This window comes from Theropithecus gelada, chromosome 6 (assembly GCF_003255815.1).
Source record: "Theropithecus gelada isolate Dixy chromosome 6, Tgel_1.0, whole genome shotgun sequence".
In the NCBI taxonomy this organism is placed as follows: domain Eukaryota; kingdom Metazoa; phylum Chordata; class Mammalia; order Primates; family Cercopithecidae; genus Theropithecus; species Theropithecus gelada.
The window spans coordinates 74,706,662-74,732,133 of NC_037673.1; the positions used below are offsets into that span (position 1 = coordinate 74,706,662).

The following is a 25,472-nucleotide window of genomic DNA, read 5'->3' on the forward strand; positions in this document are numbered from 1 at the left end:
GAGGGGAGCAGGCAGATGACACACAGCCCCCCCACTCGCATCTGGCCATGAAATAAAGCCCGGGCCACAAAAAAAAAAAAAAAAAAAAAAAAAAAAAACAGAGCAAGAGTAGATGAGCAGGAGGCTGAGGGCAGTTACCCAAAAGGATCTCTCTTGCTCAGTTTCTGCACCTAAATCAGTTTTCAGATCTAGTGTCCATTGCTTTAAGACATGGCCAGATCCCAGTACCAAGAACCCTGCAATACATGGTGATTTCTCCAGTTCTTCTGTGGAAGACGTGAGTGACTGCTCACTGGAGTGAGAGATTTACTCCAACATTCCAAGGACTTCTGGAGACAGGGTCCAAGCTGACACAGATACCCAATGACTGGAAACATCATCATGCGCTGTGTTAGAGTGGGGGCCTACAGGGGCCAGTAAGTGAAGCCCTGGCCCAAGAGTGAGTCCAGTGGTCTATGAAATCACCTGGTGAATATTTCCCTGGTCCCCAAATATCTCATTGGGATTGACACTGTGGCAGAGTAACCCACAGGCTGTACCTGTTGGTGGGGGCTATTACAGTGGGGAAGTTCTGGTAGAAGCCTCCCAAACTGCCTCCCTCCCACCAAGATAGTGAATCCAAACCAGTATAATCCTGGAGAGGGATGGCAGAAATTAGGGCCACTCTTAAAGATGCAGGCATGCTGGTCCCTGTCCTACCTCTGTTTAATTTGCTGGTCTGGTCCTTGCAAAAACCAGACAGATCCTGGAGACTAATGTTCAACCAAGAAATAGACCTGATCACAGCTGCTAGGCTAGATGTGGTATCTTTGCTAAAACAGATAATACAATTGCTGGTACACAGTATGCAACCACTGATTTGGCAAATGTGTTCTTTTCTATCAGTTAGGAAAGAAGATCAGCAACAATGTGCTCCAGGGCCATGTTAACTTTTGACCATCTGTCATAATATAGCCTGAAGACATTGGGACCATCTGGACAAACTGCAGAATATCATGTTGATTCATTCATTATAATGATGACATCATGCTTATGAGGCCAGGGTAAGTAAGAGACTACTAACATGCTGGAAATGCTGGTAAGGCACATGCACTCTAGAGCGAGATAAACCGTAAAAAAAATTAGCTACTTGCTACCTCCGTAAAGTTTCTGCACATCCTGTGGTCAGGACATTCCCTTAAGAGTAAAGAACAGGCCTGTGTGTTGTTGCCACTGCCATTGTTGTCATGGTGGTTGCGCTGAGCTCTGTGGTTTCCAGAGCCGGCTATGTCCCCTCCCTGCCACCACCCTGACGTGGATGTTCAAGAAGAACCACTTGCTAGAAAACAGATGCATACAGTTCCTGAAGATCAGAGTGAAACAACCTGACCGGGTTCCAGTGATTGTGGAAGAAAAAGGTCTCAGGCTCTCAGTGTGTTGACACTGACAAACAGAAGAACTTGGTTCCATCTGACAGCCATTCAGTTCCATCTGTGGCTCAGTTCATGTGGATCATCAGGAAAAGGATCCATCTTCCTTCTGAAAGGGCATCTTCTGTTTGTGGATAAAACAGTCCAGCCTGGCGGGACACGGTGGCTCATGCCTGTAATCCCAGCACTTTGGGAGGCTGAGGCAGCTGGATCACCTGAGGTCGGGAGTTCGAGATCAGCCTGACCAATATGGAGAAACCCAGTCTCTACTAAAAATACAAAAAATTGGCTGGGCGTGGTGGCGCATGCCTGTAATCCCAGCTACTCGGGAGGCTGAGGCAGGAGAATCGTTTGAACCTGGGAGGCGGAGGTTGCAGTGAGCCGAGATTGTGCCATTGCGCTCCAGCCTGGGCAACAAGAGCAGAACTCCATCTCAAAAAATAAACAAACAAACAAAAAACAGTCCAGCCTAACTATAGGAGAATTTTACTAGAAGGAAAAAGATACAGATGGAATCTTGTATGTGGCCTCCAGTGGGGAGAACACTTTTGGTTTCCGAGGGCCATTGGTGGGCTAGGTGTACCCTTATTGCTTGTGTATCTTGTAAATGCCCTAGCACCTTGGTAAGCCAAGGCAGGAGGACGGCTTGAACTCAGGGGTTCGGAACCAGCCTGGGCAACATAAGGAGACAGCCGTCGCTACAAAAAAAAAATCAGTTGAGCACTGTGGTGCATACCCATGGTCCCAGGCTACTCAGGATGTTGAGGTGGGAGGATTGCTTGAGCCCAGGAGGTAGATGCTGCAGTAAGCCGAGATTGCACCACTGCACTCCAGCCTGGGTGACAGAGCAAGATTCTGTCTTAAACAAACAAACAAAAATTAACAAGAAAAGAGAAAAAAGAGTACCAGTTGTGGCTGTGAGATCAACTATGGCTATGGAGGCTGTAGTTTGCCCTGATAACCTCCCTCTTTTGTTTTCCCTCAGGAAGAGAGGCCTACCAAAGACCTAGAGGAGATGCTTCCCACGTGTTTTTATGAAGTGGATCCGTGTGGCACACAAGGTAAACTGTGGCAGTTGTGGAGACATGTCAATTAGATCCCCCTTCTAGAAAGGAGCCACCCCCGAGCTGCAAGGAGTGTGGTAAGTGGACAGTCCCCACCTGTTAGTGTCTTCAGCGTCAGCTTCAGGTTTTTATCCTGTACTTTTCTCAGGGTGGTCCCCAGTCAATGACTGAGCAAGGCCTGGCTATATCCACCCAATGAGGAACTTCTTTTTTTTTGAGACAGAGTTTTGTTCTTATTGCCCAGGCTGGCGTGCAATGGTGTGATCTTGGCTCACTGCAACCTCCTCCTCCTGGGTTCAAGTGATTCTCCTGCCTCAGCCTCTCAAGTAGCTGGGATTACGCCTGGCTAAATTTGTATTTTTAGTAGAGATGGGTTTTATCCATGTTGGTCAGGCTGGTCTCGAACTCCTGACCTCAGGTGATCCACTCGCCTTGGCCTCCCAAAGTGCTGGGATTACAGGTATGAGCCACTGTGCCCAGCCATGAGGAACTTAATTAATCCCTGTTGGATTAGTCTGCCCGATTCTGCCTCTGCCCCTTCTCTTTCACAGGTGTCGCCTCCATACTTTTTTTTTTTTCTTTTTGAGACAGAGTCTCGCTCTGATGCCCAGGCTGGAGTGCAGTGGCACGATCTCGGCTCACTGCAACTTCCACCTCCAGGGTTCAAGCGATTCTTGTGCCTCAGCCTCCCAAGTAGTTGGGATTACGGGTGTGCACCACTATGCCTGGTTAATTTTTGTATTTTTAGTAGAGACAGGGTTTCACCATATTGGCCAGGCTGGTCTCAAACTCCTGATCTCATGTGACCGCCCACCTTAGCCTCCCAAACTGCTGGGATTGCAGGCATGAGCCACCGCGCCCAGCACCCCATACATTTTTTGCATTTCTAACTTCTCAGTGTCTGCTTCTGGGAGAATCTAACTGAGACACCAGTGGATTCGCAAATGGACCCTGGAACTGAAGTTGCTCCCTGCTCCCAACCCTGGGATATGTGACCTAACTAATCTGGACTGCTGTTTTCTTCTATATAAATTAAAGATGCTTATTCCTTTCATAGTTACATTTCATGGCTATTATGAGGTAAGAAAATGCTATATAATTTGAAAATCACTATGTAAATAAACTATTATAGTTTTTATGAAAAGTACTAAAGAGTTAAAGCGTTTCCTGAATTACCTAACAATGCACAATAGTTCTAAAAACTTTAAACAGAAAATAGTTTTAAGCCGTTTGAAGGCTGGTATGGTGTATGTGTGGTTTTTCTGTAGCTTTGCTTATTCCCAGGGAGTAACTTACACACTGAGAGATCTTGCTTGGCAATCAGATACAGACCTAAATAAAGAATTGTAGAGTACTATAGTCACCTATCATGGGAATTTTGGTTTGTTTCTTTTCATTTCTAGGATAACAATTACTAAGATAGCACAAACAAGAAACACTGAAACATCTCATTCAACAAAACACAGTGGCCAGTGTATTGAGAGGAAATACTTATCACCCGTGTAACCGTGAACCAATTTTCTGTAGCACTATTCTGATAAGATAAAATTTTATATCCATGAATAAATATAATTTCATGTTGTTTTACTCTTAATAGCACTTAACAAAATATTATAATTTTAATATACATGTATATAAAATATTTCTTATAACATTGTTTATTTACATTTATTTATATATTTATTTTTGAGATGAAGTCTCGCTCTGTCGCCCAGGCTAGAGTGAAGTGGTGCAATCTCGGTTCACTGCCACCACTGACTCCCGGGTTCAAGTGATTCTCCTGCCTCAGCCTCCCGAGTAGCTGGGATTACCTGTGCCTGCCACCACGCCTGGTTAATTTTTTGTATTTTTAGCAGAGATGGGGTTTCACCATGTTGGCCAGGCTAGTCTCAAATGGCTGACCTTTAGCTATCCACCCACCTTGGCCTCCCAAAGTGCTGGGATTACAGACGTGAGCCACCGCGCCTGGCCTATTTATTTATTTTGAAACAGAGTCTCACTCTGTTGCCCAGGCTGGACTGCAGTAGTGCGATCATGGCTCACTGCAGCCTTGAGCTCCTGGGCTCAAGCAATTCTCCCACCTCAGCCTCCCAAGTAGCTGGGACCACAGGTGCATACCGCCATGGACAGCTATTTATTTTATTTTATTTTTTATTTTTATTTTTTTGAGACGCAGTTTCGCTCTGTCGCCCAAGCTGGAGTGCAATTGTGCAATCTCTGCTCACCACAACCTCTGCCTCCTGGGTTCAAGAGATTTTCCTGCCTCAGTATCCCAAGTAGCTGGGATTATAGGCATGGACCACCACACCTGGCTAATTCTGTACTTTTAGTAGGGACGGGGTTTCTCCATGTTGATCAGGCTGGTCTTGAACTCCCTACCTCAGGTGATTCGCCTGCCTCAGCCTCCCAAAGTGCTGGGATTACAGGCGTGAGCCACCGTGCGTGGCCTATTTTATTTTTTTGTAGAGACAGTGTCTCTCCATGTTGCCCAGGCTGGTCTTAAACTCTTGGGCTCAAGCAATTCACCGAAAGCATTTGGATTACAGGCGTGAGTCACTGTGTCCAGCCATCCAGCCAACATATTATTATTATTATTATAAATTTTTTTCAGACGGAGTTTCGCTCTTGTTGCCCAGGCACTGTAGTGCAACGGCACGATATCAGCTTACTGCAACCTTTGCCTCCCGGGTCCAAATGATCCTCCTGCCTCAGCCTCCCAAGTAGCTGGGATTACAGGTGCCTGCCATAACGCCTAGCTAATTTTTGTATGTTTAGTAGAGATGGGGTTTCACCATGTTAGCCAGGCTTGTCTCGAACTTCTGACCTTGTGATCCGCCCACCTCAGCCTCCCAAAGTGTTGGGATTACAGGCGTGAACCACCGCGCCCGGACTATTTTTTTTATAATTTTTATTTCTTTTTCTCATCCTCTGAACAGAACTTATAAACAAATTCTTTTAACATTCATTCTCTGTATTCACAATTATACATAAAGGGTTTGTGTCCGTAATGTTTTATCAGAAAAACTAACTTTTTGCGGTTGCTTTTTAGCAAAAAAGAAGAGAAAGTTTTCTATAATGTGCTACTGTTTGTTTAGCTGGTAATTCAAACCTTTTTTCTTTTCTCTTTTCTTTTTTGAGGTGGAGTCTCACTCTGTCGCCCAGGCTGGAATGCAGGGCATGACGTCAGATCACAGCAACCTTTGCCTCCTGGGTTCAAACAATTCTCCTGCCTCAGCCTCCCAAGTAGCTGGGATTACAGGCGTGTGCCACCACACCCAGCTAATTTTTGTATTTTTAGTAGAGTTGGGGGTTTCACCATGTTGTGCAGGCTGGTCTTGAACTCCTGACCTCAAGTGATCCACCCACCTCAGCCTCCCAAAGTGCTGGGATTACAGACGTCAGTCACCATTCCCAGCCCCCTAATTCAGATTTGAAATGGCTTTTCTCTCCTTTTTGCCTTTCAAAACGTGTCTCTGACTTGCATTTGAGATTTGACACAAATTCACAGTTGTAAACTTTGAAAATCTGTGGTTTCACATAACAAACTGTACAAAATGTTAAAAACCTAACGGGCTCAGTGGCTCACGCCTGTAATCCCAGCAATTTGGGAGGCCGAGGCAGGAGGATCACCTGAGGTCAGGAGTTTGAGACCAGCTTGGCCAACGTGAAGAAACACCATCTCTAATAAAAATACAAAAATTAGTCGGGCTTGGTGGTGTGTGCCTGTAATCCCAGCTACTTGGGAGGCTGAGGCCGGAGAATCAGTTGAATCTGGGAGGCGGAGGTGCAGTGAGCTGACATCGTGCCACTGTGCTCCAGCCTGAGCCACAGAGTGAGACTCTGTCTCAAAAATTTTTTTGGGGGGTTGTTTATTCAAATATCAGGACAATACTGAATCAAGTGTTGAAGCTTAGAGTTTTAAGATAGATAATACTGAGCTAAGTTTGAAGCTTAGTTCAGTACTGTTCTGTCATCTGAATAAACAGCTGTTTATTACTGAACCTAACAATACAAGACTAATTCGAACGGTTTTGTGTTTAGAAATGTGAATAAATGTAAAAGAATAACTAACTCCCGTTGTTCTTTACTACAGTGCACAATATCTGTGACTTGTATACTAATCGTAAAAAGAAAGCCAATAATATAACCTGGATTGTAAAGTCTACTAATTTTAAGAATGTGTTTCATCATAGTTTAGTAAGAATAGCAGAGATATGACTTTTTTTGTATATTCATTCTGGGAACTCCCATAATTGAATACAACTTCAAAAGGGCTAAAGCCCAGTGACCTCAAAACGAGGTTCACAGAAAAGTACATAATGATGAAACCTGAAGCAATAAAACACCAATGAACTGAAATGTAAACATTCTTGCTCTTAGGACATGGCATTTTCATTTTTCATTTTGTTTTGGACTGTTACTGGGCTGTCCTCAGACACCTTCCTTTCATATCTTAAACTTTGTCTTTCCAGAAAATCTTTTGGAATTTTTTTTTGTTTTTTTGTTTTGGTCTCAAGGGCATTACGGGAGAACTTAACAGGCTGGGGGCGAGCCCCACAGAGTTCAGCACACCGTTCCCCGCGGCGACACGCTACTTCTGAACACAGGAACGACTGCCCGTCGGGCTTCCTCCGGGAGAATGGAGACAAACGTACATTCGAGGGGCTCAATACCTGGAGTGCGAAACGTCTCAGTTCCTTCGCCTCAGTCTCTTTTCCCGGGTTCGGAAGCCACTTATGCAGCAGGGCACACCTGCCACTCTCAACGCCCTCGGAGCCGGCAACCCGCCGACAGCGAGCTCCAGCCCGGGGGAACAGGAGGCTGCGCGGAAGGAAGGAGAGTCGGGAGCGCGGCCGCTCGCGGGCTGGCTCAGGGGACGCCAAGGGGAGGTGCCGGCGCGCACTGGCGGGGTGCGCGCGCCGCCGCCGCCGCGTCACCAGCGTGCGGCACGTGCCCGTGTTTACGTCCCTCGTGGAGCCGCCGACGTCAGCAGTCGAATGGCAACATTGTGGCGATGCTGAGGCGCAGAGTTTAGGAGAAGGGTTCATCAGTCTGACCCGCTGCCGGCTTTCTGCGGCAGCAGCAGAAGCGGGGGCGGGGAACTTGACCTGGGCGAGCGACCGGGACGCACACAGCGCCGGCCTGACCCCGCGGGACCCGCGCCTCACCCCCGGAGCGCCGCAGACGCATCTCCACGGCCTCGCGGCGGGCGGGCGCGAGACGCTGCGGCAGCCCGGGGCTTGTAAACAGATCCGGCCGCACGTGACCATGTGAACTACCTGCTCCCGGGACGCGTATTGTCCTTCCCGCGAGCCGCACCACAAAGGAGCTCGGTGGTCGTGGCGCGGAGCGACGGGCGAACGAGCGAGGAGAGCCGGCCGGCGCACTAAGATGGCTGAAGGCGCCCGGCGAGGGTGAGCGGGGGGCGCGGCGCAGCCAGCGGGGAGTCCTCGAGCGGGCCGGGCCGGCCGCCCTTCCCCGCGTTAAGTCGGAGCCACCATGTCGTTCTCGCTGGAGGAGACGCTCGAGTCAGACTGGGTGGCTGTGCGGCCCCATGTGTTCGACGAGCGTGAGAAGCACAAATTCGTCTTTATTGTAGCCTGGAACGAGATTGAGGGCAAGTTTGCCATAACCTGCCACAACCGGACGGCCCAGAGGCAGAGGAGCGGCTCCCGGGAGCAGGCGGGGGCGCGAGGGGGCGCCGAGGCCGGCGGAGCTGCGTCCGACGGGAGCCGCGGGCCTGGCAGCCCGGCGGGCAGGGGCCGGCCCGAGGCCACTGCCTCTGCAACTCTGGTTAGGAGCCCCGGGCCCCGGCGGAGCTCGGCCTGGGCGGAGGGCGGTTCTCCTCGGAGCACTGGCAGCCTTTTGGGGGACCCGCGGCTGCGAAGTCCTGGCAGCAAAGGGGCGGAGAGTCGTCTTAGGAGCCCAGTGCGGGCCAAACCCATCCCGGTTCAGAGAGCATCTGAAGCCAACGATGCGGCGGGGGCCGCTGCTGCTGCAGCAGCCAGACCGGCGCCGAAAGAGGCCCCGGTGTCCTCTGTACGTATAGTGAGCGCCTCTGGGACGGTCTCCGAGGAGATCGAGGTGCTGGAAATGGTGAAGGAGGACGAGGCGCCTCTGGCGCTCTCGGACGCGGAGCAGCCGCTGCCAGCCGCCGAGCTGGAGTCTCCGGCCGAAGAGTGCAGCTGGGCCGGACTCTTCTCTTTCCAGGACCTGCGCGCCGTGCACCAGCAGCTTTGCTCGGTGAACTCGCAGTTGGAGTCGTGCCTGCCGGTGTTCCCGGAGGAACCTTCGGGCATGTGGACTGTGCTGTTTGGGGGCGCCCCCGAGATGACGGAGCAGGAAATCGACAGTCTGTGTTACCAGCTCCAGGTCTACCTGGGCCACGGCCTGGACACCTGCGGCTGGAAGATCCTCTCCCAGGTGCTCTTCACCGAGACCGACGATCCCGAGGAGTATTACGAAAGCCTCAGCGAACTGCGGCAGAAGGGCTACGAAGAAGTGCTTCAGCGGGCCAGGAAGCGCATCCAGGAGGTGAGTTGAGTGAGCCTCTAGTCTGGGCTCTACTGGTCGCTTTTGGTTTACTGGCCAAACCAAAGGCTGAAGCCTCGGTCTCGGGTGTGCGCAGGTAGGACGGTTGCTTTTCTGGTCAAGTGGAAACCAAGAGGGGTTCCTGATCTACCTTCCCCTTCATCCCTCTGGGTGGCTGCGTAATTGACTCTCTGAAGGACCTTAGTCTTTATTTCCTTCCCTATTTATCAAATGCGCTCTGTGTACTACTCAGTACTGGTAATGCGCAATTAAAGCCACTCAGAAAAGTGTTCTGTAAGCATAGGCTACATGAGCATTTTTCTACCCCTAAAGCTCTCCCAGCAATAACTACCCAGATATCAACTCTTCTTTGTCCGTGTCACCTTTATTTAAAATAGTTTGTCTTACCTAGCAAAGTTGATCTTCTGTTTTGATTCTTCTTTATGCAGTGTGGCAACCGACGCAAATTTTAAATTCATTTTTAAACGGGTGACCTGTCCAAGTGAAAAAGCACCTACTGACTATTGGATGCAAATTTATTTTTAAAAGATTTTTTAGAAGTGTTTTGTTTTGTTTCTTCTTTTTTGGACTACCTCAGATCTTTACAGATGGCTCAGGTTTCACTCCTGTTTTAGGGAGAAATAAAGGCTCTGGGCAGGAATGTTAGTTGTATTTTTGTACTTACTGTAGAAGTACAAAAGCTTTTTCAAACTAATCCTTAAAGTAACAAAAAATAATGGAAAAAAGGATCTGAATGGATATACATATGGGGCTCTAGAATGTGTAAGAAATGTGTAATTCATGCCTGCTCACTGGCTTCTGCTGGAGGAACTTCACTGAAAAAAGTCTTTTAAAATATACTTAGTTTTCCCTAATGGGTACTACACGTAGTTTCTCAAAGCAAGTTGCTATTTTTACTATTAATGCAATTGAGATTGGTGGAGAAATGCACCACCCCCCCCCCTTTTTTTTTTTTTTTTTTTTTTTTTTTTGGAGACTGTTTCGCTCTGTCTCCCAGGCTGGAGTGCAGTGGCACGATCTCGGCTCACTGCAGCCTCCGCCTCCCAGGTTCAAGCGATTCTCCTGCCTCAGACTCCTCAGTAGCTGGGACTACAGGTGCGCGCCACACGTTAGCCCGGCTCCTTTTTTTTTCAGTAGAGATGGGGTTTCACCATCTTGGCCAGAATGGTCTTTATCTTCTGCTCGTGATCCGCCTGCCTTGGTCTCCCAAAGTGCTGAGATTACAGGTGTGAGCCACTGTGCCTGGCCTGAAATGCCCCTTTTTATGGTGTTTATATTCCTGAGATTGTGTTGTTATCTGCCTATGTATATATAATACTTGAACCCTGTTAGACTAGGGAGCTAGAGCGTCCTGTTTTTTTCGTAGAATATGAGATCTTTTTCTTTATTAGACTTGAGTATTTAAGAAATGTTTGTTTCTCGCTTATACAATAGTACTCTCTTACAACTTCCTGAATCCAGTTTTTCAGTCCTTCCTGTTGGTTTACTCTATAACATGATCCTAGAGTTCTAGGTATCTGTTTTTATTTTCCTTTTTTATCACCTCACTTCGGGAGTCTGTTCTACCTTAAATTCTTTTGAAGGAAGTGACAAATCTTAAGTGACCACATATATTCTCAGAAGTGTTTGGTTAATATTGACCTGTATTTCTCTTAAACTGCAAGAACCAAGTTAGTGCTTCTTTCTTTTATTAGATTTACAGATATTTTTTTAAACTATATATTCTTTAAAAATCCCTTAATGAGTGGGCCTGTCTGGTTTTAACTTTTTGGATACTCAGAAAAAGCGACTGTCAGGCCGGAAGCGGTGGCTCACGCTTGTAATCCTAGAACTTTGGGAGGCGGAGGCAGGCAGATCACGAGTTCAGGAGATGGAGACCATCCTGGCTAACACAGTGAAATCCCGTCTCTACTAAAAATACAAAAAAAAAATTAGCCGGTGTGGTGGCGGGCGCCTGTAGTCCCAGCTACTGGGGATGCTGAGGCAGGAGAATTGCGGGAACCGGGAGGCGGAGCTTGCAGTGAGAGGAGATCCTGCCAGTGCACTCGAGCCTGGGCAACAGAGCGAGACTCTGTCTCAAAAAAAAAGAAGCTACTCGGAGGCTGAGGCAGGAGAATGGCCTGAACCTGGGAGGCGGAGCTTGCAGTGAGCCGAGATCGCGCCACTGCACTCCAGCCTGGGTGACACAGCGCGAGACTCCGTCTCAAAAAAAAAAAAAAAAAAAAGAAAAGAAAAGAAAAAGCGACTGTCTCCGGTTTTTTAATTCAAATGGGTCAAAAATAAGCTCTCAAAATATATAATTTTCTAGAACTCTTTAAAAAGGGGATTACATTAAAAAAAAAATCTGTTCCTAATTAAGGTTCTCTTGACCATAATGATTTGTTTTCTTTAACAGAAAATTATACTTTTTTTTTTTCTGAGACGGGATCTTGCTCTGTCGCCCAGGCTGGAGTGCAGTGGTGTGATCTTGGCTCACTGCAACCTTTGCCTCCCAGGTTCCACTGATTCTCCTGCCTCAGCCTCCTGAGTAGCTGGAATTATAGGCGCGTGCCACCTTGCCCGGCTAATTTTGTATTTTTAGTAGAGACGGGTTTTTACCATGTTGGCCAGGCTGGTCTCGAACTCCTGACCCCGTGATCCGCCTGCCTTGGCCTCCCAAAGTGCTGGAATTACAGGTGTGAGCCACTGCGCCCGACCTTTCTCCACCACTGCCTTTCGAAACAGTTTCACACTGTTGTCCAGGCTGGACTGTACTGGTGTAATCTCAGCTCATTGCAACGTCCACCTCTGGTGTTCAAGCATTTCTCCTTGCTCAGCCTCCCAAGTAGCTGTGATTACAGGCGCCGGCCACCACGCCTGGCTAATTTTTGTATTTTTGTAGAGACAGGATTTCCCAATGTTGGCCAGGCTGGTTTTGAACTCCTGACCTCAGGTGATCTTGCCTGCCTCGGCCTCCCAAAGTGCTAGGATTACAGGCGTGAACCACTGTACCTGGCAACTTCAATATTTGAAAAATAGCTATCAAGGACAACAAATAGGTTTGGTAATAATGCCTACCCTGACTTCTACTGGAAGATTGTGTTCTTAGATTATGTTGGGGGGGAAGGGAGGGAAGTGTGGTGTGATTGGTTGGTGATGTCTGCCATGGACATGATAATGAAAGTGTGCAGGATGCTAGCCATGTATTTGTTTTTAGCTAATTAAATTTAACTGCTTTCTTAAGAGTTTGCAGTAACATTTTTTAAGGTAACATTTTTATAGAAGTTGTGTCATGTTTGTTTTATTCTGTTGACTTAGTTTGTGGAATTCGCTATAGCTTTTCAAGCTAGATTTATCTGATAAATACATTCTTGAGGATATGTTACTTAGAATACTTAGTCCTTTGGTCACTTGGAATACTTAGTCCTTTTCCTTCTTTAATTTCTATGAATCTATTTTTTGGTCTTTTTTCCTACAGTATTCCTTTCCTTGTCCATTTAAAGATTTCGACTTAAAACCACCTGTTTTTGTTCAAAATGGTTAGTAAATTGTTGAAAGGTTTGTTTGTTTGTTTTTAATAGAACACACTGTACAACTAGATTGTAAACTTTTCAAGGTCCTTGGCTGTGACAATACCTTGGAACTCTCTTATTTGCCACCCCTAGTTCAGGACCACACATCTTGTGAGCACTCTTAATTAGTGGATAAAGGAAACTAGAGAAGTTTTTATAATTAATTAATTTATTTTTACTATTGCAAGAATTTAAAGGACTTAGAAGATGTGTCCTTTTAATGTGAAGTTGTAAGATTTTTATAAATTGATAAGTGTAAATTTCTCAAAGGACAGTGTTTTCAAAACAAGGAGAAATTTTTGTTTAATGTACCCAATAGTTCTTGAAAGGAAAATCTCTTAAAACGTAAATAAATTCCTCAATAAGAGGTTTTTACCTGGGAATGGTGAATTCCCTGTAAGAGGGGCTATGGATGGGTTTTAATGGGGTGTCCGGCCCAGTTTTATATGTGTGGGCATGTGTGCATTTTAGAGAGAAAGGCAATAATGTCAGTCACAGGAATGTTTTGGTTTCACACTGCATTTAGAAGTTATGTTTATGTTGTAATGTACAGTATACTTAGGGGCTAAATGCAAATGAAAGGTGAAATTTGTTACTGGTGTGTTTGACTTCGGACTTTTACAAGAGTTTACTCTTGGAAGCACTATTTATACAGTAGGCACTGAATCAGTCCTTAAATGAATGCAGGTGCCACCAAGACCTCTATGAACAGTTTTCAGCAGTAGCCTTGGTTGTTGGTCAGAGCTGAGGTTTGTATTAGTGTGTGTGCGTTGGTGGTCCATACCGCAGCTTAGGTTTGACCTGGATTTTATAAATAGTGGTTTCTGTATAAGGACAGCTATTCTCGAGATAATTAACTGTGGTGCTTTAGATAGTAAACCTTAATTATGACGGTAGGGTTGATTAAGATCTAATCATCAGTGTTCATTTTGGAATTTATTATGTTTATAAGGATGTGCTCAATTCTAACTTCTCTTCAGTTGAAACCACGGTTTGGAAGTAGCATGTGTTTTCAAAATTATCCGTGTAAGCCACGTAATAAATAGCCTATTGAGTGTTTGGAGTCAGAAAGACCTAGGTTGAAAATAGGACTCACCACTTCTGATGACCTGCTTAGTTATTTAACCTCTTTTAAAAAGGAAAGTGGGGGAAATAAAGGACGTCTTAAGATTTGAGTAAGACAGTATGAGAAAGGGCCTAACAAAGTGCCTGGCACTTACAAAAGAGGCTTCCAGGAAGTGTTATTTTCCCTTTTTTCATGTAACAAGGATTATCCAGTTTTCCATTCAGCCCTTTTTGTGGGGATTGTAACTAATATTTATTGGCACTGTTTAGGTATTGGGCTCTTTACATTAGCTATCTGCTTCCATTCTCTTCACTATCTGTTGAGATCAGTGGGTGTTTTATACCTGTTTTACTGAAGCAAAAATTGAGACTTAAAGAGATCCTGTGGACTTCACCAAGGCTAAACTAAGCTGAGTAACCAACCTCCGATGAAAGCCTAGATTTCTTTTAATCCAAATATGTGCCTTTTCTGCCATGCCTATGACCTGTTGGGGTTCTTGATCCAAAGGACTGTATTCCTTCCTTAAAGAGAAAGGACGTCAGTCTCTACTCTTGAGAATTGGGGAGTGGTATTATCTTAAAATGCAGTCAGTTCAATAATTTTTTTTTTTTTTAAAGACAGTGTCTCACTCTGTTGCCCAGGCTGGAGTACAATGGCACAATCTCAGCTCACTGCAACCTCCGCCTCCCAAGTTCAAGCAATTCTTTTGCTTCAGCCTCCCAAGTAGCTGGGATTACACGTGCATGCCACCACTCAATAATTACTTTTGAATTAGGATAACTCATTTCAAGTTAATTATGACAAGCATGAGGTAGGGCAGTCTGAATGTTGTGTTTTAGAGAAAGGGGTTGCCTGGTGGTGCAAGGATAGGTTTATGTTAGAGAAGAGTGCCCAATCATGTGCAGGTTTTTTGTTTGCTTTGTTTTTATATCTTAATGGCTAAGCTGAAAAACAGCTCCTGACTTCTGAGGTTATTTAACTGAAGGGGCAAGGAGCTCTAGGAGGAGGTTTTGTTTAACAGGTGTCCTCCCAAGGATACCTTTGGGTCCTTAGAAAATAACTTTTGTAATTTTCCTGAAAACCTAAGATTAGTTATAAAACTCAAGCCCTGCTGAAACCCCAACTATATACGTTAGAGAAATGACAGTACTTTAGGAGTCTTGGGACGCCACCTGTCTTTCCCTGGGCCAGCAAGCTATGGCCCATGATTACATATAAATAAATGGTGGGAGCAGGCTGCTGTTTGTAGGGAAGGATATAATATGATTGCAGTGGAGAGAGCTGTTCTTGACTGCATTGACTGGAAGTATTGAAAAATAGGATATTACATGTTGAGGACATATGGGAGCTGTAGACTTTTAGGACAGAGGGTATGTCAACATTGTAGCTTGATGCCTTGTCTAACCATGTTATACTCCCATGAAAATATTGCAGACTGTTCTTTTACTGTAAAATACAGTTAATAATGAAACTAAGTGAATTTGTGGGATTCTTAAAGCATTGATGAAAGACTTGAAAGTTGGAAACATTTACAATATTTTGATGCTAATCATTTTCTTCAATCCTGTACTCAAATGTACTTTTAGACAGTTTTTTGCATCACTGAAAAAGATATAAGTATAGAAAAATGAATATATCCTAGGTTAGGGCTTCTATGAAACAAAAACATGGAGCCTGGTAGTAGGATGTCAGCCTTCTTGGTAATTAATTTGTGTGATGGTTTCTCTGCTTGCCAGTTAACGTCACAAGATGCCCAGTCCACCAGATATTTCTTTCTTTTTTCTCTTTCTTTTTTTTTTTTTGAGACAGTCTTGCTCTGTTACCCAGGCTGGAGTGCAATGGTGTGATCTCGGCTCACTGCAGCCTCCACTGCCCGGCTTTCAGCGGTTCTCCTGCCTCAGCCTCCCAAGTAACTGGTACTACAGGCATGTGCCACCACACCTGGCTAACTTTTATATTTTTAGTAGAGATGGGCCACCATGTTGGCCAGGCTGGTCTCGAACTCCTGACCTCAGGTGATCCACCTGCCTTGGCCTCCCACGGTGCTGGGATTACAAGCCTGAGCCACCACGCCTGGCCCAGATATTTCATAGACATGAAGTCTGGGGATGTTTCCTCCTTGCTAAAATGAGGTTAACTTAGACAACACTTCAGTAATGTTATTATAAGAGAGTGTGTATGTGTGTCTGAGAGAGATGGGAAGAGAAGGGAGAAGATGGGTGGGAAAATTGTTTTATCAAACATAGCAGCTGCTGTATTTGAATTAGCCATCTTATCTTTGCAGATTCTCACATGTAATTTTAATCGATCTGTTAACCTTCTCCATTGCTGCTTTATTTGACCTTTCATTAACTGTAAAATATTTTTGACAGTAGGTCTTGAAAGCACAAGATGAGCCCTCTGTTGCTCCATTGATGGTTAAATGTATTTGCGCCTACCTTTTTTTTTTTTTTTTTTTTTTTTTTTTGGTAGAGATAGTGAAGTTCACTTGGTTTTTCAGGCTTCTTGTAGGGGACTTGATAATACCAAATAGCCTTAACATAGCATATCTAAGTTATTAAACTGCATAGGGGCAGAGAAGAACTTATTCAGCAAAAGGCCAGAAAATTTTCAGTTGTTTTCCTAAATGCGGGGGATTGTCCTTGAATTTTAAATTAAATATACTTACAATTCTATATAGTAGACTCTTTTTCAGACTGTAGCGAAGGTTCTATAAAATGGGCTGTGAAATAAAAATAGGGCTGATGGGTTAGACATTTCACAGAGGAGAATTTTTAAGGATAAATACATGAAGTTACTTTAATAATTTGGGGTTTTATTTGTAACTTTCAGATTTGAGGGTAGTGGCTAGGGTCTTAGTTTACTCAACAAATAGTAATATAGGCACTGGGAAAATGTAGTGATGAACACTTTCTTTGGGAAGAAATTTTAAATAAAATTGGTCACGAAGTCATTCTGGTGCTTGGAATTAGTTGAGGCAGGGTGCTTTTTCAGAAGCATCCCACTACACTGTCTTTAGGTGCTTCATGGAAAAAAAAAATTAAATGGATATGGCTCAGGAAAAATCTGTATTTTTGTCCTGATTGTGATACAAGTTGCTTGACCTTAGGCTGTTAACTGGCCTTTTTGGGCCTTAGTTTTTTGTTTGTAAAGTGAGGTAAGGATAGCCTCTTTTTAAAGGACCCACAGTAGTTGACAGGCACAGTGTGGCAAGGGTTGGGACCTGAGAAACTTGGTTTTTTTATTTTTTTGAGATGAGGCCCCGCTCTGTCGCTCAGGCTGGAGTGCAGTGGTGTGATTTTGGCTCACTGCAACCTCTGCCTCCCAGGTTCAAATGATTCTTCCACCTCAGTCTCCTGAGTAGCTGGGATTACAGGCGTCTGCCACCATACCCAGCTAATTTTTTTTTTTTTTTTTTTTTTTTTGAGACAGAGTCTCGCTCTGTGGCCCAGACTGGAGTGCAGTGGCGCAGTCTTGGCTCGCTGCAAGCTCCACCTCCCGGGTTCATGCGATTCTCCTGCCTCAGCCTTGCAAGTTGCTGGGGCTATAGGCGCCCACCACCACGCCTGGCTAACTTTTTGTATTTTTAGTAGAGACGGCGTTTTACCGTGTTAGCCAGGATGGTCTTGATCTCCTGACCTCGTGATCTGCCCTCCTCGACCTCCCAAAGTGCTGAGATTACAGGTGTGAGCCACCGCGCCCGGCCTAATTTTTGTATTTTTAGTAGAGACGAGTTTTCACTATGTTGACCAGGCTGGTCTCAAACTCCTAAACTCAGGTATCTGCCTGCCTCGGCCTCCCAAAGTTCTGGGATTACAGGTGTGAGCCACTGCGCCCACCCTGTATCCAGGTTGAGATCTCCCTGCAGTAAGATGACTGTTGAAATCACAGCACTTTTAATATTGCTTGTGTTTTTAGGCTTTGAGAAAGCCTAAATTCACTTTGAAGTACAGAGGGCATTTGAATATGGCAATAGTGTTTCTTCTTGTGTGTGTTTATCCTTACATCATTCATTACCTATGCTTCAAATTTTCTGTTCTTTTTTCACTTCTCCCTGTGGTTTTTAGTATTAAAACTGCTTTTCCGATCACTTTTTGATAACTGAAACTTATACTTGCAAACTGAATGCTTACTTATTAAAATTATTTCTTTAAGCCTATCTTTCTCCTTGCCGTCCTATCTAGATGAGTTTCTATCCACACCTATAGGGCCATAACTGGAGTGTGTATAAGGATGTATATAAGAAGTTTTAAATAGCAGCAATAGTTAGTTAACCTTTATTGAATGCTTACTGTGGGCCAAGCACTTTACGGAGATCTTTGTGTACATTATCTCAGGTGACACATAGATAGACAGTAAGAGGTAGGATGCAAGTGAGGTTGAGACCTGACTTCTCCATGTTAATAGCTGTGATTTTGGGCAAGTTACCTGATGCAGTGCCTTAGCTTCTTCATCTGTAAAGAGATTAATACTGCTGCCTCATAGAGGGATTTAAAAATAGGTATGTTGGCCCAGCACAGTATCTCACGCCTGTAATCCCAGCACTTTGGGAGGCCTAGACAGGAGGCTGCAGTGAGCCATGATTGTGCCTCACTTCTACTTTCCACTAGCTTAACTCTTGGTAGTAACTGAGCTTTCTGCCTGTGGTTCCTCATCTCTAAAATGGCATAATAACTATATACCTACATCATAAGATTGTTAGGAAGAACGAAAATATATGTGAAGTGCCTAGAATGGTATCTGATATAGAAACCGTCATAAATGTCAGCTGCTATTGTGATACTTTTTCATCTACTTTTTCCTGAAGCAACTCATACTGATGCTGGGTTTCTCCTAAACCCAAACTTGTTTGTACTAAAAACCATGTTTGTAATGGAAGCTGGTGCTGTACAGGTAAAATATTTCCAAGCCAAAACAACGTCAGAACAACAAGAAAAATGTGACAGGTTGATCTTCAACCTCCTGTACCCTCCATAGGAATTCCTAGTACATGCTTTCCCAAGTCCCTTGTTGCTGCTTCGTGTACACATTATTATTTTCGTTGACATCACAGGACAGGTGGTCCTTTTGATACAGTCAGTTAAAACGGTGATTCTAGTATTTTTTCTTGTCAGTTTTATTGATAGCTCTTCCCCATTTTTTTCTGTATTCCCCGTCACTTTGTTTGTAAGCGTTCCAGACAACCCCGACCACAATTGATTTGCAAATATTCCAGTTGAAATAACCGTTAAAGAAATGGTAAGCATTAACCTCTGGAAACATTAAAAATACCTTTAAATCTCCTTCAACAATTGTTTATTTAATAAATACATCTTGGCTGGGCGTGGTGGCTCACGCCTGTAATCCCAGCACTTTGGGAGGCCGAGGTGGACGGATCATGAGGTCAGGAGATCGAGACCATCCTGGTTAACGCTGTGAAACCCCGTCTCTACTAAAAATATAAAAAATTAGCTGGGCATGGTGGCGGGCGCCTGTAGTCCCAGCTACTCGGGAGGCTGAGGCGGGAGAATGGCATGAACCTGGGAGGCGGAGTTTTCAGTGAGCCGAGATTGTGCCACTGCACTCCAGCCTGGGTGACAGCAAGACTCCATCTCAAAAAAATAAATACATAAATATATAGATCTTGTGTTAGGTATTTTTAAATTTTTAATTTTTTTTCTTTTTTTTTTCTTTGGCCTTTGAAGTAAGGGCTGTCCAGGTGCTTTTAACAGCCCATTACACTTCACTACAAATTTTACCCAACTGTTAATTATTTCCAATTATACCTACTTTTTTTTTAATATTGGCATTTCTGATTAGTAGTTTCATACTTACTCTAGCAAGATGTTGTATTTTAATATCTTTCATTGCACTTTTACATGTTTACCATGGTTTGGGGTAGCTTTGCAAAGTCTAACCATAACTTAAAATATTGTCTATGGGAAAAAATAAAGTTAAATGTGCCTTTAGGGTACAATATATTTCATAATTGAGAACTGTCTATATATAATTCTTCACTTTTATTTCATTAGTGTGATTTCCAAAGGATCCAGATTTGTATTTCTTAAGAAGAGTGTGTAGGTATTTCTATATGCTGATTTTTTTTTTTAACAAGTCAATTTATTTGACTGTGGAGGGTGAGGAGGAAGATTGGAAAAGTCAGTTTATTTGAAAATGCACATTCCTGTTTGGTTGGAAAGGAAGGAAAAATGAATGTGATTTAAGATAGCTGAGCATATTTATAGTTATTTCTTTATTGTAAATATATTTTATTATACTTTGAGACAGAATATCCCTCCATCACCCAGGCTGGAGTGCAGTGGCACAATTATGGCTCATTGCAACCTCAACCTCCTAGGCTCTAGTGATCCTCCCATCTCAGCCTCCTGAGTTACTGGGACTACAGCCATGTACCACCATGCCCAGCTGATTTTTAACTTAATTTTGGGGGGGACATAGTAGGTATGTATATTTATGGAGTACATAAGATGTTTTGATACAGACATGTAATGTATAGTAATCAAATCATGAAACATAGGGAATCCATCCCCTCAAGCATTTGTCCTTTGTTTTACAACAATCCAATTACGCCATTAAATTATTATTGACTGTTGTCACCCTGTTGTGCTATCAAATACTAGGTCTCATTCATTCTATTTTTGTTTTAACCCCTTAACCGCCCTTACCTCCCCTCAACTTCCTTCCTACCCTTCCCACACTCTGGTAACCATCATTCTACTCTCTCTTTCCGTGAGTTCAATTGTTGTGATTTTTATTTTTGTATTTTTATTTTTATTTATTTATTTTTTTGAAACAGAGTTTCACTCTTGTTGTCCAAGCTGGAGTGCAGTGGCAAGATCTCAGCTCACTGTAACCTCTGGCTCCCGGATTCAAGCGATTCTCCTGCCTCAGCCTCCCGAGTAGGTGGGATTACAGGCATGCGCCACCTCGCCCAGCTACTTTTTGTGTTTTTAGTAGAGACAGGGTTTCTCCATGTTGGTCAGGCTGGTCTTGAACTCCCGACCTCAGGTGATCCACCTGCCTTGGCCTCCCAAAGTGCTGGGAATACAGGTGTGAGCCACAGTGCCGGTCTTTTTTTTTTTTATTTTTTGAGACAGAGTCTCACTCTTGCCCAGGCTGGAGTGCAGTGGTGCAATCTTGGCTCTCTGCAACCTCCATCCACCTCCTGGGTTGCGATTCTTGTGCCTCAGCCTCCTGGGTAGCTGGGACTGCAGGCATGTACCACTGCACCCAGCTAATTTTTGTATTTTTAGTAGAGATGAAGTTTCACCATGTTGGCCAGGCTGGTCTTGAACTCCTGATCTTGGGTGATCCACCCACCTCGGCCTCCCAAAGTGCTAGAATTACAGGCTTGAGCCACTGCGCCCAGCCTGGATATAAGCCATTTTAATTGGGGGTAAGATGATGTCCCATTGTACTTTTGACTTGCATTTCTCTGATTAATGATGTTGAGTACCTTTTCAAATGACTGTTTGACATTTGTGTGTCTTTTGAGAAATACTTATTCAAATCTTTGCCCATTTTTCAATCAAATTATTAAGTTTTTTTCCTAAAGAGTCGTTTGGGCTCCTGTTTTTTGTTTTTTGTTTTTTGAGACAGAGTCTCACTCTGCCACCCAGGCTGGAGTGCGGTGGTACGATCTTGGCTCACTGCAACCTCAACCTCCTAGGCTCAAGCAGTCCTTCTGCCTTCCCTCCCAAGCAGCTGGGATTACAGGCATGTACCACCACACTCAGCTAATTTTTTTATTTTTAGTAGAGATGAGGTTTCACTATGTTGACCGGGTTGGTTTTGAACTCCTGAGCTCAAAGTCCTCCCACCTCGGCCTGCTAGAGTATTGTATTACAGGTGTGAGCCACTGCACCCCACCTTTAATGTATTGTTGAATTTCGCCTGCTAGTTTTTTGTTGAGTACTTTTGCATCCTTTTTTTTTTTTTTTTTTTTTTTTGAGACGGAGTCTTGCTTTGCTGCCCAGGCTGGAGTGCAGTGGCGCAATCTCGGCTCACTGCAAGCTCTGCCTCCCGGGTTCATGCCATTCTCCTGCCTCAGCCTCCTGAGTAGCTGGGACTACAGGCACGCGCCACCACACCCGGCTAATTTTTTTTGTATTTTTAGTAGAGACGGGGTTTCATCGTATTAGCCAGGATGGTCTTGATCTCCTGACCTCGTGATCCACCCGCCTCGGCCTCCCAAAGTGCTGGGATTACAGGCGTGAGCCGTTGCGCCCAGCCTGCATCCATATTTATCAGAGATATTGGCCCTATAGCTTTCTTTCTTTGATGTGTCTTTGATTTTGGTACCAGTGTAATACTGACTTTGTAGAGTAAATTTGGAAGTATTCCTTCTCCTCTATTCAGAATAGTTTGAGTAGGATTGGTGTTTGTTCTTCTTTAAATGTTTGGTGGAATTCAGCAGTGAATGCCGTCAGGACCCGGGCTTTTCTTTACTAGCAGGCTTTTTATTACGGCTTCAATCTCATTACTTGTTATTGGTGAGCTTACATTTGGATTTCTTCATTGTTCAATCTTGGTAGGTAGTATGTTGTGTGTAGGAATTTGTCCATTTCTTCTAGACCAATTTATTGGTACGTAGTTGCTCATATAAGCCACTAATGATCCTTTGAATTTCTGCAGGATCAGTTGTATTCTCTCCTTTTTCATCTCTAATTTTATTTGGATATTCTCTATTTTTAGTCTGGCTAAAGGTTCATCAATTTTAACTTTTCAAAAAACCAACATTTTGTTTCCTTGATCTTTTTATTTTCTTCATTTTATTTTCATTTATTTTTGCTCTGATCTTTAATATTTTCTTCTAATAATTTGAATTTGGGGTTTTGTTTGCTCTTGCTTTTCTAGTTCCTTTTTTTTTTTTTTTTTTGAGACAGAGTTTCGCTCTTGTTGCCTAGGCTGGAGTGCAGTGGCACAATCTTGGCTCACCTCAACCTCCTCCTCCCGGGTTCAAGGGATTCTCCTACCTCAGCCTCTCAAGTAGCTGGGATTATAGGCATGCGCCCCCACACCTGGCTGATTTTGTATTTTTAGTAGGGACGGGATTTCTCCATGTTGGTCAGGCAAGTCTTGAACTCCCAACTTCAGGTGATCCACCAGCGTTGGCCTCCCAAAGTGCTGGGATTACAGGCGTAAGCCACCACGCCTGGCTTCCAGTTCCTTAAGATGCATCATTAGGTTGTTTATTTGGAGTTCTTCTTCTTTTTTTCTTTTGAGGCAGAGTCTCACTCTGTTGCCGATGCTGGAGTGCAGTGGCACAATCTTGGCTCACTGCAGCCTCCACCTCCTGGGTTCAAGCGATTGTCCTCCCTCAGCCTCCTTAGTACCTAGAATCACAGGCACGCGCCACCACACCCAGCTGATTTTTTGTATTTTTGGTAGAGATGGGGTTTCACCATATTGGCCAGGGTGGTCTCAAACTCCTGACCTCAAATGATCCACCTGCCTCAGCCTCCCAAAGTACTGAGATTACAGGCATGAGCCGCCATGCCCAGCCTTTTCTTCTTTTTGATATAGGCACTTTTAGCTATAAGTTTCCCTCTTAGTACTGCTTTTGCTATATCCCATAGGTTTTGGTATGTTGTGTTTCCATTATGATTTGTTTTAAGAAATTTTTCAGTTTCCTTCTTAATTTCTTCATTGACCCACTGGTCATTAGAGAGCATATTGTTTAATTTCCATGTATTTGTATAGTTTCCATAATTCCTCTTGTCAGTGATTTCTAGAGTATCCCATTTTGGTCAGAGAAAATGCTTGATATTCAGGGTTTTTTTTGTTTTTTGTTTTTTTATGTGTTAAGGCTTGCTTTGTGACATAACATGGCCTATCCTTGAGAGTGATACATATGCTGAGGCAAAGAACATGTATCCTGTAGCCATTGGATGAAATGTTCTGTAAATTTTTGTTAGGTCCATTTGACCTATGGTGCCAATTAAGTCCAGTGTTTCTTATTGATTTTCTGTCTGGAAGATCTGTCCCGTGCTGAAAGTGGGGTGTTGAAGTCTCCAGCTATTATTGTATTGGGGCCTCTGTCTCTTTAGCTCTAATATTTGCTTTATATATCTGGGTGCTCCAGTGTTGGGTACATATATATTTAAAATTGCTATACCCTCTTGCTAAATTGACCCCTTTATCATTATATAATGACCTTCTTTGTCTCTAGTTTTTGTCTTGAAATCTATTTTGTCTAAGTATAGCTACTCCTGCTTTGTTTCCATTAACATGGAATATCTTTTTGTGTATGTCTTTATAGGTGAATGTGTTTCTTGTAGGTAACAGATCATTAGGTCTTGTTTTTTAATCCATTCGGTCTGTTAATTGGAGAGTTTAGCCCATTTACAGTCAATGTTATTGGTAAGTACCTTATTTCTGCCATTTTGTTGTTTTCTGTTTGTTTTGTGGTCTTCTCTGTCTTCTTTTTTCATGTCTTTTATTGAAGGTGATTTTCTTTGGTGATACTTTTTTCTTTTTGCGAATCGATAGTATGTTTTTTGGTTTGAGGTTACCATGAAGCTTGCAAATACTATCTCAGGACCCATTATTTTAAGCTGACAACAACTTACCACAGTTTGCGTAAGCTCACAAGCAAAAAGAAAACTAATAAAGACTCTAATCTTGTCTCCCCACTTTTTAATTTTTTGTTGTTTCTTTTGTTGTTGTTTCTATATATCTTATTGTAAGTTGTCTAACACTTATTTTTGATTGGTTCATCATTATTTAATCTTTCTTTCTTTCTTTTTTTTTTTTTTAGATGGCATCTTGCTCTGTCGCCCAGGTTGGAGTGCAGTGGCGCACTGCAACCTCTACCTCCTAGGGTCAAGCAGTTCTCCTGCCTCAGCCTCCTTAGTAGCTGGGATCACAGGCACCCGTCACCAAGCCTGGCCAATTTTTTGTGTTTTTAGTAGAGATGAGGTTTCACCGTGTTAGCCAGGATGGTCTTGATCTCTTGACCTCATGATCTGCGCACCTCAGCCTCCCAGAGTGCTGGGATTATAGGCATGAGCCACCACCCAGCCTGGTTCATCATTTAATCTTTCTAAGATAAGAGTAACTTATATACCACAGTTACAGTGTTATAATCTGTTTTTCTGTTTACTTACTATTACCAGTGAGTTTTGTACCTTCAGATGATTTTTTTTTGTTTGTTTGTTTTGTTTTTTATTCAGGGTCTCTCTCTGTCTAGGCTGGAGTGCTGTGGCATGTAGTGGAGTGCAGGCTCAAGCATTCCCCCCATCTCAACCTCCCTAGTAGCTGGGACCACAAGCGTGTCCCACCACTCTTTATTTTTATTTTTTTGTAGAGATGGGGTTTTGCCAATTGCCCAGGCTGGTCTTGAACTACTGGGCTCAAGTGATCCACCCGTCCTGTCCCCTCAAAGTGCTGGTAGGTGACTTTGTTTTTTAGACAGAGTCTTGCTCTGTCGCACAGGCTGGAGTGTAGGGGCTTGATCTTGGCTCACTGCAACCTCCTCCTCCCGGGTTCAGATGATTCTCCTGCCTCAGCTTCCTGAGTAGCTGGGATTACAGGTGCCCACCACCACACCCAGCTTTTTTTTTTTTTTTTTTTTTTTTTGTATTTTTAGTTGAGACAGGGTTTCGCAATGTTGGGAAGGCTTGTCTAGAACTCCTGACCTCGTGATCCACCGACTTCAACCTCCCAAAGTAATCCCCAAAGGGATTACGGCGTGAGCCATTGTGCCCGGCCTGGTAGATGACTTTTTTATTGCTCATTAATGTCCTTTTCTTTCTGATTGAAGTACTCCCTTTAGCATTTCTTGTAGAGCAGGTCTGGTGTTAATGAAATTCCTCAGCTTTTGTCTGGG

General features: G+C 43.9%; 1 protein-coding gene across 1 annotated transcript in view; it reads left to right on the forward strand.

Annotated features, from left to right (window-relative positions):
* The first annotated feature begins 7,435 nt into the window (after positions 1-7,435).
* Positions 7,436-25,472, forward strand: part of JMY (junction mediating and regulatory protein, p53 cofactor) — an 87,588-nt gene continuing 69,551 nt past the window's right edge. The window contains exon 1 of the mRNA XM_025388892.1: positions 7,436-9,007. Coding sequence (XP_025244677.1) covers positions 7,973-9,007 — 1,035 coding nt within the window. The 5' untranslated portion in view covers positions 7,436-7,972. The remainder of the gene's footprint in view (positions 9,008-25,472) is intronic.